The sequence below is a fragment of the Podarcis vaucheri genome, assembly GCF_965113315.1.
Source record: "Podarcis vaucheri genome assembly, chromosome: 1".
NCBI lineage: Eukaryota > Metazoa > Chordata > Lepidosauria > Squamata > Lacertidae > Podarcis > Podarcis vaucheri.
Window position 1 is genome coordinate 80,098,912 of NC_138759.1, and position 14,669 is coordinate 80,113,580.

General features: G+C 43.3%; 1 protein-coding gene across 1 annotated transcript in view; it reads left to right on the forward strand.

Annotated features, from left to right (window-relative positions):
* The window catches only part of LMNTD2 (lamin tail domain containing 2), a 40,025-nt gene that overhangs the window by 1,169 nt on the left and 24,187 nt on the right, over positions 1-14,669 (forward strand). Inside the window, 4 exon segments of the mRNA XM_082192279.1 lie at positions 2,358-2,579; positions 6,809-6,994; positions 11,321-11,402; positions 12,804-12,965. Of these exon segments, the coding sequence (XP_082048405.1) occupies positions 2,358-2,579; positions 6,809-6,994; positions 11,321-11,402; positions 12,804-12,965 (652 nt within the window).

A 14,669-nucleotide genomic window follows, 5' to 3' on the forward strand; every position in this document is an offset into this window, starting at 1 on the left:
CAACAATCCTGTAACACAGCTAGCAGTGGTTGTTGTTCATTGGGGCTGGTGGGGCAGAAGGGCGGGACACCAGTGGGAGTAGCAGGAGCTCGAGCCAATGACAGGCAGAGAGAAATAATTCTGTTTTCGTTCCTATTCTCATCCATGCTGAGTTCTATGAGGGAAACAATGGGCCTAAGGAGGAGGAAGCTGACAAGTAGTGCCACCCCCTGGGCTGGTTGTCAGTAAGAAGGCAGGCAGGCAGGCAGGCAGGCAGGCAAGGTCTTAATAATCATAGAAAAATAATCATAGAATCGTCAAGTTGAAAAGGACCACCAAGGTCCTCTAGTCCAACCCCCCTGCAACACAGGCTTGCTGAGAGCAGGCTGGTGCTGGTGGCACAGTACCCCATTTTCCTAAACAGAAGCCTCCACTGGGTCACTTTCCACCTCCATTTTATCCACTTAGAATAAAGGTGAGGGCTATGCAAGAAAGAATTTCAACCCATCTCCCAGACCAAGTGCATCAAATATCACCTGAATGTCTGCATAGGCCATCTTAAATGCAACCACACAAAGAGAACTTTGATTAGTTTTCAAGCACAATATTTGTAATTCAGTCAATTTACTTCACACATTTAGCTGCCAGGCATTGTGTAGAAAAAAGTGTCCATGCATGTGTAGACCAGCCTGTGAATGGATTTAGAGCCCACCTGGACCTGGGAAGACAATGCTGGATCTGGGAGACTTTGTACCTGCTCCATTAAGGGGAGTTCAACCCCTTCAGAACAGGCTACACAGCTAATTCCAGGACATGAGAACCACTTACTCCCAGTGTCTCTGTCTTGTCAGGGTTCAGCTTTTGTTTATCATCCCTCATCCAGAACACTGGCATATTAAATCTCTGTCCAGCCTCACATGGCTCAGAGGAGAGAAATAGGACAGAGTGTTGTCCGCGTTATGAGGGCACCTCACTCCAAACCCTTCTCACCATTCTCATCTTCTCACAGCATTCTTTGCTTCTTTGTGATACCTGAATTGTTCTCAGGGTTTTGATAAAAGTAAATATTTAAATGCATGAATAATAAACCAAATACCACATGCTTGCTCAAAGTGTTTTGAACAAAATCTATTTCTTTTTAGTAGTTAGCTTTCCCCCCATTAACAACATATTAAATATTTTTCTGGAATGCATTGTTACAGTGTTTATTCAAGGTGTTGTAAACTTTCACTGGTCTACTGTTGCATTTCCACATATTCACAAAATTTGCCTGGTTGCTGTTGTTTGCATTCTCGTGCCGTTGTCAATAAGTTCATGACTGAACATTCACACAACATAACTGGGACTGTCAGTGCTCCCACATGACGGGCAATAACAACAATTTCTGATATTTGCTGCAATATATGCATATGGTAGTGAGTTTTATAGATGCACTCATTGTGTGTGTAATGAAAAGCATATCGGTTCCCAAATATATTGGATAACAAACGTTTATTGTTGTATCTCTCCTCCCATTTTTTCTCAGATACACGATCTCAGATTTTTTTTACCCACACAGGGAAATTTTAGAAAAGAAATATATGTGAAACAATATCAGAAAAGGGGAGGGAGGAATCTGGATTTTGCAATAAGTGATGCATACGAAGGAGGATGGACTGCTGCCCACACATGTTCAGAGATATTTCTTGCAGAATTCACATAGATTTTGCACTCTGATACCTTGTTTGTAAGTGTATGGTGGTCAAAACTGTAATGTTTTGTGCCATCTCTCTAAGTAGGAAGCTCTCTAGAGCAATCCTTTTTTCTATCAAGGACCTCATTCTCTCAGGGGTAAATTGCTGGGGCTACATGCCACCAATGGTTGGTGGTCCACAGCCAATTCTTGACTGTGCCAGAGCCAAAGTAGGTAGGGCATCCCCTTTTCTTTCTCACCCCTCTCTGCCATCCCACAATTCCATCCTTGCCAACTGCATGTAATTGACCATAGGCTGCCCACAACAGTTCTAGATGAAGACTATAACTGAGAGAGTGACAGGACAACACACAAAGAAGAATCACACAGAGAGGGGCTTCACATGCTGCACTTTAAGGTATATACCTAGCATTTTAATCAACTATCATTAAAAGGTATGATATTAAAGTGGCTAAAAGTAGGATGGAAAAAGCATGCACGCATCATATAGGTACACTGATCTAGAAGCTAACTTTGGCCGAGGCTCTCTGTCAAGTCAAGGGCACATTAAGCAGTAAATTCAGCTTTGTTCGTATGTTATGTGTAAAATGGCTGGTGGTTGCAATTCATAGGAAGAGTAAAAGAGTAAAGAATGTTTTGATTTGCAGAGAATCTATGCTGCACAGTTATTTCTGTTTTTTCACAGGGAAAAGAAATCCAGCATAAAAGAAGTCATTGTGGAAGAAGATGAAAATGAAATAAATGAAATAGATAGGGATGCCGCTAACAGCCAGCTCGTGGGGGTAAAGGAGAAGGATTCTCCTGTCCTCAAACTCAGCGTGATGTTCAGCCCCAATCTGGACTATGAAAGAGTTGACAGCTCCAGTCCTACCCCTTCTCCTGTTGAATCCCCGAAGAAACAGAGCGTGTAAGCATTGTTCATAAATGGATTCCTTCATAACCTTTAGAGCAGCCTTCTCCAAATTGGTGCCCTCTGGATGTTTTGGGCTACAACTCCCCTCAGCTCCAGCATGCAGGGCCAGCGCTCAGAGACGATAAGAGTAGAGTCCAACACCATCTCAAGGGCATCTAGCTAGGGAAGACTGCTTCACTGTTTCTTATATGTAGCTGGCACAGCACAATTTTGCTCCCGTGTTCTTTTTTTTAGAGCCTTTTATAGACCCAAGTGAACATAAGTATCTTAACACCTGCTGGTTAGACATGAGCTTTATTCTACTGTATCCACACACCTGCAAAGGTTTATACAGCGTTAACTTAAAATTGTGCAGTTTGCCATCTGAATGGCTGACACCTCAATCATGTTTGCACTTACTTTTGGGGACTGTTCCTCCACTGAAATAACGAAATCCACCCTTTCCTGGATATATAACTGAAGCTGATGAATTGCCTCGTTCCCTTTGTTTTGTAAGGATGGGACTGTGAGGCAGCCATATGCCCTTTGTCTCATAATGGGACAGAATAAACAAAAGTAAACTGGGAATGAAGCTTGTTGGGCTCACAAGGAGGGATGCTAACCCAAAAAGAAGATGTAAAGGAAGCCGCAGCTCGTGCACCTGTGCAGCGCAGGAGCATATATCTCTATTTAGTAGGTCCCGTTTTATCTAAAGAGCTTTCTTTCCAAGCAAACACTGATGGAATTGCAGTCTCAGTAATCAAGCAGGAGAAGGAATATCAGCTGGTGAAGTTTGTCATTTTATGATGCTAGAGGAAGGCTTGGGAAATGAGAAAAACTTCCAGATTCCTTCTGCTATGCAACTACTAAATTTAGCCTTACCTTTCAGAAGTTACTTGTAAAGAAGTTAGGAGTGATTGGCTTTAGCAGAGGTTTTTCTGCAAAAGCTTAGCTTCCAGCCATGCTTGTAACCTTTGGGTTGAAATGCAAAAGATGCTTTCTATTTCTGAAGGTTTTTAGCAAGAGTTGAAAATTATTGGTTCTACCATCCCTTTATTTGCCTTTATCTAACAGATAGCATGGCATATTTTTGCTGTTTACACCCCCCCCCCACCTAGCAACCAAAGGCTATTGAACACAAACAAAACCACTCAACTTGCTGTTTGTGAGATCAAGTGGAATAAATGAGAGACAGATGGAGGCAGGTAGAAAAACCTCTTAATCTTAGAAGAGCCAAGATATCATAGGAATCCCTGAATGCTGGAGCCAAAATAAGCTGACCCCTGAGTTGTGAGGGGAAGGAGTAAGAAGGAGGAAAAGAGAAAGGAGGCTATTGAACAGAGACCAGAATAGCAGGCCATCTGTAATTATTCCAATTTAGGAAGAGTCAAGATGGGCTCTGGGGAAACTGGCTTAATGCAAGAACAAGCAGCCATGTGGGTGCATTAGACTGCAGGTGAACATCTTGAAGAATAAGGGGTGAATGCATTCATGTCAAAACTGAATTATGGAGACTGGTTTACAGCCAACCTTCTTCCTAAGGGATAAGGAAAGAGGGGGCATTTTCAGTCATTGTGTCCCATCTGTAGAATACCCTTACCAGGAAAGCCTGTCTGATGCCAACTTTGATGTAATTCCATCCAGTCCCCTGCAGAATTATTTTTATTTGCCTGCGGCATGCAGTCTAAACTGGGTTTGATTTTGGCTTCATCTGTCTGCTGAATTCATATGGTTCCATTTCATTGCTGCTTCTGATATTTTAACTTGCTTTAATTATATACTTTTAACGTGATAGCATAAGCGCTGGTTGGGCCCTCCAATTAAGATGTTCCTCCTCAGTACCAAAAATAATCATAGACATATAAATTGGATTCCAGGGATAATACTGAACTAGAATCCCTTCCCCTTTGACATCTACTTTTTTGTGCAGAGGGGAGTGTATGTGTTTGAAGGAAAAGGAGGAGCATTCAACCATGCTAAAGATTCCCCATTTGCAGCCATCCAGCCCACACACAGGTTTAATATGTGGGTGAGAACCAGACCCATCTGATAGCCAGTCATAGATACTAAGGCCCCAAAGTGGAGCAGCAGCCACATACAAACTGTTTCCTCTAGTAGCTGGTGAATGGAATGTGTGGGCCGGGAGTGGCTAAGCTGTGGTCTTCCAGGTGTGGTTGGATTCCAACTCCCATCAGCTCAAGGCAGCATAGCCAAAGATCAGGGGTGATGGTAGTTGTAGTTCAGCAGCATCTGGAGGATCATAGGCTCCTACACTTGATGCAGACTGAACTTTAGAGACAGTGGTTGTCAGGGACTGGGCAGAGGAGGAATGGCGGAGACTGCCTCCCCAGCCTGACCCTTCCAGAGAAGAAGACAGTTCAGAATTACAGCAGGGGTTTGAGGGAGATGACAGCTCAGAGGCAGATGAGGGGAAAAGCTGAGAAATAATGGGAGAGGAGGAAGAAGCAGCACCAGAGGGGGACAGATGATGGACACAGTGTCTTTAGAAAGCATTCCAGATGCCCCCTCTCCCAGAACCCGGCAGGCATTGACAGTAGAAGAGCAGAGAGCTCAGAAGCAGAGGGCACATCTCAGCACCTGTAGTGATGAGACATAATGGGAGAGAGGGACGGGTGGAGACTCACTTGGAGCAATGCCATTTTCCAGGAGGCTGCATTTCTAAGCCTCTCTCTGTGCATATTGAATAAAAGGCAATTTGGTAAGGAAATTTCCTTGTCTTATCCATTCCTGGCAACCCACCGTGGGGGTTGGATCCTCTGACGCCTGACAGTGGTATAGAAAAGAGATGAGTGCAAATAAAGGCTCCTCCTGGCATCCTTTTTATTGGGTATTCACGAATCATGCCCATGATTCGACAGATACCTACCCCCACCTTTAATGCTGTTTGTGCCTGCAAACATTTTGGGGTAGACATACTGTTCTGAAGCCACTTCCAACCCTACAGTTCTATGATTTTGTTGCACTCTAGCACAAGAGTGCCTCTCCAGATAGCAATAATGTGTTAGCACTGGGGAAGCATAACAGAATAATGAGGAAGGGTGTGTGGATGGGCCAGTATAAATCCACCACTACTGTTCTATTGCTGCATCAGAGACTTGTTTCAGAATACCAGGGAAAAACTGCACCAGTCTGCTTCTAAGAGAGATGGGCAGGTAAGTAAGAATTCTGACCCATAGTTATAGATGTATTTTACTCCTCAAATGGCATGTTTGAACTGGAAACCTCCAGATAACCAGCAAAGATTTATTACAGTACAGATCCAGCAGGAAGGATAACAAAACACTGCTTGTGGCTCATAACAAAAACCCTTACCTCACATGTCTTTAAATCACCTACATATAACCATCCTGGAAAAATGACAGTTTCTTCACTGGAGACAGCCAACAATTTTGCGAAAGGTTTTTGCATATAAACAGTACTTTTGCCCCACTCTCTGTTCAAACAGGTTTCCGAAAGAATTCAAACCTGCTTAGAAAAGACAAGAAGTGGCCTTCCTTGCGGGATTGTTGTTGTTTGTTGTTTAGTCATTTAGTCGTGTCCGACTCTTCGTGACCCCATGGACCAGAGAACGCCAGGCACTCCTGTCTTCCACTGCCTCCCGCAGTTTGGTCAGACTCATGTTTGTAGCTTCGAGAACACTGTCCAACCATCTCATCCTCTGTCGTCCCCTTCTCCTTGTGCCCTCAGTCTTTCCCAACATCAGGTTCTTTTCCAGGGAGTCTTCTCTTCTCATGAGGTGGCCAAAGTATAATGGTTCCCCACCTAAAACAACCCCCTGGATTGTGGTCGTGTTGTTTAGTCGTTTAGTTGTGTCCGACTCTTCGTGACCCCATGGACCAGAGCACGCCAGGCACTCCTGTCTTCCACTGCCTCCCGCAGTTTGGTCAAATTCATGCTGGTAGCTTCGAGAACACTGTCCAGCCATCTCGTCCTCTGTTGTCCCCTTCTCCTTGTGCCCTCCATCTTTCCCAACATCAGGGTCTTTTCCAGGGAGTCTTCTCTTCTCATGAGGTGGCCAAAGTATTGGAGCCTCAGCTTCAGGATCTGTCCTTCCAGTGAGCACTCAGGGCTGGTTTCTTTCAGAATGGATGCGTTTGATCTTCTTGCAGTCCATGGGACTCTCAAGAGTCTCCTCCAGCACCATAATTCAAAAGCATCAATTCTTCGGCAATCAGCCTTGCAGGATACATCATACAAACCATAGCATTCTGTTTCCTTTGCAGGGCAACCCATTCTCCGCAGCTGAGCCCTGACCTGATGGAAAATCCACGAACGCTGCTCATGCTGCTGCGTCAGAGGGATCTGGAAATCATGGCACTGAAAAATGCTAACAGGAGAGATCAATCAGACCGACTTGGCTGTATTTTGCAGCAACTTGTGAAGTCAAGGCAAAAACTGCCACTTAGGAGGTGAGCAACATAAAGCTTTACAAAACTGGAGTATGTGCCTACTGAAAAGCATTTGCAAAATTACAGGTGAAAAAGAAGGGCCGTGGCTGTCAGGTAACACCTAGGGCAAGAGCTGCTTTGCTGGAAGGGGCAGGATTTATTCTGTGCTGGGCAAAGGGTATTGTGCAGATGCGCCCATAGGAAGCAAGGTTCAACACCTTTCGCAAAGGTAGGATTAAAAACATGATTTGCAGATTAAAGTCATTTATTGAAGGTTAACATATTGGGTGGATTCAACAAAATTGTTGCATGTGTGGAACATGGTCCACTCATGCAGTGGGACTTTCTCCCTTCTCCCCATCACACCCTCTAAAGTTGCTCTGGAGGGTTGGGCAAACCACCACAACAGGTTGGGGGCTATGGAGAGGAGATGGTGTGGAAGTTCAGTTGCGCAAGCAGACGTCATTCCCCATACACATACCCACCTTCCTGCTAGTGCTACGCTCTTCCAAACTTTTAAGGATATATCTCTCTAACAGATTATCATAATGTGTAGGATTGTTAAGCTATTTCTGTATTGGGATTTTTTTAATAGTTTGACACTGGCTCCATTCTGGTGTGTTGACAGACCTGTGTGATTCCCCACTACACCAGAGATGAGTTGCACATTGGTGTGCAACTGAGCTACAAAAGTCACACAGTAATCTGGATGCAAACCATTTGCAACATGAGATGCATGGGAGGTGCATATATAAATCCTCTAAGCGGTTTGCAAAAGGATAAAACAAGACGTTAAAATTATCAGTGTAAATGGTTAAAAACAAGCATATGAAAGCATGCAAAAGATATAGTAAAATCAACACTAGCTAAAAGGAGAGAAAATGCATGTAACTTCTACATGTTGGATGGCCATTTGTCATGGATGCTTTAGCTGAGATTCCTACATTGCATGGGGATGACTAGATGACCCTTGGGGTCCCTTCTAACTCTACAATTCTATGATTCTATGTCTAGATAGACTGGAACAAAACTATTTTAAGCAGGTGGAATAACGAGTACAGTGAAGGTGCCTGATGTCCTTAGGCAGGGAGTTCCGAAGTGTAAGTGCTCCCACATTAGAATAGAATATCAATTTCTTAAGAGTGTGGAATGGATATTACAAGGCACCTGTAACAGTGCCAGTTCTGAATTCTACTATCTCAGTCTACTGCTTTCTTCTATGTGTGGTGTCTCAGACTCAGAGAATGGCTCTGAGTCAGAATTGTGACTCATCAGACTTAGTTCCCCAGGTGAAATCCCTATTTGTCATGCATCTTGCTACGCAGAGAACTGTCTGTGTACGAAATTTGCAAGTCTCCTCTCCAGCAGAAAGAGTTACTCCTGTGCTGAGTTTTCTCCTTGTTTTCAGGAGAGAGAGTGGAAGGGAGTGTTATACTTTGCAATCCATCCCATGATTCCCTGGACAAACAATGCCATTCTCCCTCTGCAAAGGAAGCAAGGGAAACAAAGCACCCATTCAAACCTAGTGATCCAGAACATGAATAATCTGCATGTGGCAAAGGGCAGCCACAATGCCTGTTATAAGAATAGCCTTTTTTAATGGTAGGATTCCAGGACATCTATTGTGCTATGAAACTCTGACTAAGGTCCCTTTTGATCTGGCCCATAAGAAGTAAGTCCAGTGTGGTGGTAGTATAGAATCACTAGTATCTGAAATGCTTAGCTATTAAAGCACTCTTACCTCCAGCTTTAAAAATGACTTGATCTGTAAACATGAACAGGAGATCTTACTTCTCTCTGTGCCACGATAAGCTTTGGTTACTGATTTCTGCAGATCTGGTGCAGTTGATAGCACAGGTAATTTTTATTTTGTTTGGGTGCCAATCATAAGTCAAATGAAATAAAGTTATTTTAAAAATAAATAAATGCAACCATTAGTAAACGTGCATACAGATATACCACTCAGTGAAATCAGTTCAAAACTTTATGCTTTCCTGGGCAGAAACAAGCAAGTTTTGTTTACCATCTGGATAGCTCAGTTGGTTAGAGCGTGGTGCTGAGAATGCCAAGGTTGCAGGTTTGATCCCCATAAGGGACAGCTGCTCTGCATTGCAGAGCATTGGACTAGATGATCCTCAGGGTCCCTTCCAAATCTATGATTCTAACACAGATGGAGTGGTTAATTGAAGAAAACCCGCCACACCAGAATGTTGTAGGCATTTTAATGTCTCCGACGAGTGACGAGGAGATTGTCATCTAAATGACAGAAGGATGGAGCTCAGGCAAGGGATCTCTTCTGGGAGGTAGTTCCCAGGATATAGCACTACCGTTAAGGTCCTGCTCTGGGCTCTGACAGAGGACAGCTTCACTTTGTAAGCAGGAAGAACCAGGTATGCATATCTACTCTCATTCATCTTAATGATTCAAGGAAGTTGTACAGGAGAAGACGGTCCCTAAAGTATTTTGATATTTAGGCTGCTTTTCCTAGCCATGAAAAGGTTAGAATTCATCATCATCATCATCATCATCATTATTATTATTATAAAAAAATCTGGTTTAGGCTATAAATGAACAAACAACCAGCATGGGCTGTAGTTCAGTAGCAGAGCACCTGCTCAACACACAGAAGATTCTGGGTTCAATTAATAGCAACTTCAGGTAGGGTTAAGATTGCCCCCAGTCTGAAACCCTGGAAAGCTTCTGCCAGTCAGTGCAGAGAGTACTCAGGTAGATGCACCAATGGTCTGACTCAATATAAGGCAACTTCCTTTGTTCCACAGTTTTTTAAAAAAAACAAACCAAAAGAATACCACCCCTAAAAAGTAAAAGCTCACAAAATGGGTTGGGTGTGAGGGAGTTGTGCTGCTCACCCCCAGCCACGACAAAGGTACTATTCAACAGCCATCCATGGCCCTTCCACAACCACATTCTATATGGCTGTTGGTAAGGCAAGCGGGTGGCGCTGTGGGTTAAACCACAGAGCCTAAGACTTGCTGATCAGAAGGTTGGCGGTTCGAATCCCCGCAACAGGGTGAGCTCCCGTTGTTCGGTCCCTGCTCCTGCCAACCTAGCAGTTCGAAAGCATGTCAAAGTGCAAGTAGATAATTAGGTACCGCTCTGGCGGGAAGGTAAACGGCGTTTGCGTGCGCTGCTCTGGTTCGCCAGAAGCAGCTTAGTCATGCTGGCCACATGACCCAGAAGCTGTACACCGGCTCCCTTGGCCAATAAAGCGAGATGAGCGCCGCAACCCCAGAGTCGGTCACGACTGGACCTAATGGTCAGGGGTCCCTTTACCTTTACCTTAAGAGCACTGAATGCACCAGCTAAGCCAAGAATCGCATTTCCCAGCAACATAACTTACATTTGAGTGCTGGCTGGGGAATTGTGATAATCCACAAAACAGAAGTGCTGCTGTGAAGGAAGCCCATCAGATTTCCACACAGCAAATGTGTAACAGCCCTACATCTACTACTGCTCAAGATAGTTTTCTGGCTTCGCTTATCAATCCTGCTGGTTTCCTTCTTTGCTTTTCTGAATTTAAGTTGACGCTTGAGTTTAAGCTGTGCAGTTAAGAACTGACAGCCAAGGAAGAGTTCATCTTGCCTTGAAGCAATGTTCCTATATAAATTGTAGGCTGCTATCCCACAAGGCATGACATCAGTCCTGGAGAGGGGATGTCAAGAGGAGGCAAGCCACAACCGGTGCAGGGAGCAACCAGAGCAAGGTTCTCAGAAGAGAAAATGTGCTCAGACTTCAATTTTTACCAACTTGGCGTGCTCATCAGTATCAGATCAGAGAAAGGACAGGCAGGTTATATCAAACCTCACCTTGTTTATGGATCACATGCAGCCACTCACAGCTTTTTCAATTTCAAGCAATTTCATGCAAGTGCACAATGACCTGGAACACAACCCCCGTGCAAATGGGGAGTTGCCTGTATTTCAGTAGTACAAATCAAAGTTTCCCTTTATTCTATTATATAATTCTGATTGCCATGGATTTTGCTGTTGCCTTTGTCATCACTCTTCCACAAACACACACCCATTTAAATGTATTCCTAATGCTCCACTTTGTGAACGCAAACTGCTGTTTTTATTTTTAATTATATCCTGCCATATTTAGTAGGATCTTGAGGATCCAGGGAAAACTCAGTTTCACAGGGACTTCAGTTTCAGGGCAGAATATCATTAGGGTTTCTAAGAAGAGTCTCTTCATTAAGAAGTATAGATCACAGAGCATAGGAAACTATCAGTTTCTGAGATAAGCTAATGTGTATGTTAGTGGATTTCTTTTTCTCCAAACACAGCTGAAAAATTGAAGCAAAGTTTTAATTCCGCTTGTTTGCAGGAGCCCAAAGGAAGAAGGTCTTCAAGCAGAAGTTGACCAGCTGAATGATGAGATGAAGACTATCAAGAAGAACCATGAGGAGGTGAATGAGTAACAGACACAGTAACACTGGGTGGCCTTTTTGACAGGCCAGATTGTCACAAACACCTCCAAGTGGCAATTTAAAGAACAAAGTAAACAAACAGCGATATTGAAAAATGGACCAGAAGATAGGCAAGGCAAATCTTGCTGGGTCAGGGATCATGCTGTTGATTCCCAGGATTCCTCCTGGATTCTTTTTTTTAAAAAATTCCAGCTTTCAGGTGGATGCTGACTGCACCTAGTAATTTGCTAATTTTTAATTTGTTAGTAAGGCCTATGTCTTTTCATGTCTATTTGAGTCAGTTCTTAAGGACTTTGCCCTGAAAATGTCAGTTCAGGATTAGGTATCTGTCTTATATTTTCTCTAGAGACGATGGATGTAAATTTTAGATTCTATGCAATCTCCTTACTTACCTTCAGTACACCTTTCACTCTCTTGTCAATTTAGGGTTCAATCTGCTCCCTGGCATATTTTCATAATTTCTCCTGGTTGATTTTAATATTTCTAGCAATGTGCTTCCCAAATTCCTTTTTCACTTGCCTTATTGTCAACATACATTTGTTTTGCCAGAGTGTGTTCTCATTTGGGCATAACACTTACGATGGTTTTTTGTATTTCACATATTCATAAAAATAATGAGAAACAGATGTTGACGATTGTACACTTGATCCAAAACTGCCTTTCTTCGACTTTCTAGCTCTCATTAACAGCCATGTGAGACCTATTCCAGAGTCACTTATGAAAAGGCCTTATATCTCCAATGTAAACAAGTATCAAGTGATGTATGTTGGAGCAAAAAATATATAAATTTCAAGTAGATGCTCATGGGGTCTGAACTGGAGGTGACAGACCTTTTCTGTGAACCACCCTGAGACCTCCGGGTATAGGGCAGAATATAAATTCAATAAATAAAAATAATTAAATAATTTTAAAAACTGGATGTTTTTGTACACTCTGCTTTGTACACTCTATGTACTGCAATACTATGTACACTTGCCTAGGTGTAAACCCTACAGAACTTGGTGAAACTTACTTCCGAGTAAATATGCATAGCACCAGGCTGTTAACTGCAGGCTCCTGGCCTAATATTTAATAGGCTCTTTCAGCATATATGCTTTGCAGTTTGAGTTTATGAGTTTAACATCTGCTGAAATCCCAAGAATCTTTAAAAAGAAATACAACCATTTTATCTGTGATCATGCAGACTCATCTCAGTAGCTGGGAATATTAGTGAAATCAGTGGAACAAGGAAAGAAGCATTATCCTGGAATAAACTTTAAATGAGGCCTGTCTTTTGCTGGTTTTTCTTTTGCTGGCAGATAATTTGGGCCTTTGCTTTTTGATAAGCCTCTAATTTCCATTATTTCTCTTGTCCATCATTCCCTTTTTATTTTTCAAAAGGAGATAAAAGTGATGGAAGATAAACTTGCAAAGACAAAAATGCAGGTTATGTATTTGCAAAAGGCAGCAAAACCCCCCTCAAGAAAGACGGATGACGAATCAGACGCCGAGTCTAGCGCTTCATTGGATGAAGGGGCCAAATTAGCATGCGAGTGCTTCGAGGTAGGAGCTACAATGCATACTCTCTGATGCACTGTACTGAAAATCAGTAGAATGCAGTATTTTTATTTTACATTTAATAATAAGTAAGTCACAGAAGTATAATCATTCGGTGATATCCAGCTAAGTCATACTTGAAGTAGGCTCATTGATTTCATGGCTTCTACTGAGTGTGACTAACATTGGATATAACCCACTGCATATATTCTTGCTGCTGCTTCTGGTTTTACAAGTTGCTGATGTAAGGCAACAGTTTTTGAAAGAGACGAAGGTGGTACGCAGAGCTGTACCTACGGGGGGGGGGGTGCACATAGACATTTCTTGTGTCCCACACAATTATTTATGTTCAAACAGATTTTTGAAGCAAGAAATACGTACGTAGCCCATCATCAGTTCCTCCATTCCACTTCAAATTATTTTCTGTTTCCAGCCATTGGCTGAATTTTTATCCAATCCTGAACTTTATCTACCACATGTATATTTTTCTTTGGCAAGAATGCTGCCTGTTGCCTCACTACTTTGCTGGTGTGTTCTCAGCATAGCAATTCTGAAAAATGCCAGTATATGGGGGGGGGGCGACGTGACGCTAGGACAGGGGTAGGCAACCCAAGTCCCGGGGGCCGGATGTGGCCCAATCGCCTTCTCAATCTGGCCCACGGATGGTCTGGGCATCAGCGTGTTTTTACATGAATAGAATGTGTCCTTTTATTTAAAATGCATCTCTGGGTTATTTGTGGGGCATAGGAATTCATTCATTCCCCCCCCCCCCAGAATATAGTCTGGCCCACTACATGGTCTGAGGGATGGTGGACCGGCCCATGGCTGAAAAAGGTTGCTGACCCCTGCGCTATGAAGCATTTATAGCATGCAACTGGCATTTATGATGCCTAACCCTGGGGAAGAAAGGCTTTTGGAGACTGCTACAAAAAGTAGTATTTTGAAGGCTTTTCGGTGTGTGTGTTTTTTAAACTGGCTCACACCGCACCATAAATCCCTTGTTTAATGCAAGTGTGTGCCTCCTGTCAATCACCAGAAGGGAGGGAGGCAATGAGAAGCAGAGGATTGGTGCAGTGTTGGTATGCTAGGGGGTTGGCTAGATGCTGGGAAAACATTTGAGGCCAGAAACAGAATACTAGGCATTCTTCATGCATCAGGATTCAAATGAGATGAAACTGCAGGAGCTGCAAATGGACTCACTAGCTGGTGATTTATTAGTGCAGTCAGCAGGGAAAAGTCCTGGCTGTGCTAGATGCAGAATGATATCCCAAAGAACTGGAACAGAGATGGAAGCCTCTTGCGCTCTCTCTCTCTCTCTCTCTCTCTCTCTCTCTCCCTTTCTCTCTCTCTTTTACAGTATTTCCTAATGTTCCTTTCACAACAGACCTGCCTTCCTCTATCAGCGAATGACTGTACAGTTTATATGTAAACAACTGAAGAAAATGTAGAAGAGCTAAACCACTTTTAAAAAGAAAGCAAGCACAGGACAGCAGCATCAAGACCCAAAACTTGTCAAAACCACCACGTGACATCAGTAGTAGCAGAGTATTGTCAGTTTGCACTTACTGCAAATGCCCCTCTTAAACAGCAAGCCCACGTTGCTTAAATGGCCACCCTGGCAGGAACTCCCATGCACCCACTGGTTAGGGTGTTGGACTAGGACTTGCGAAAGCAGGCTTCCTTCAGCCCTGAAGCTCCAGGGCCAGTCCC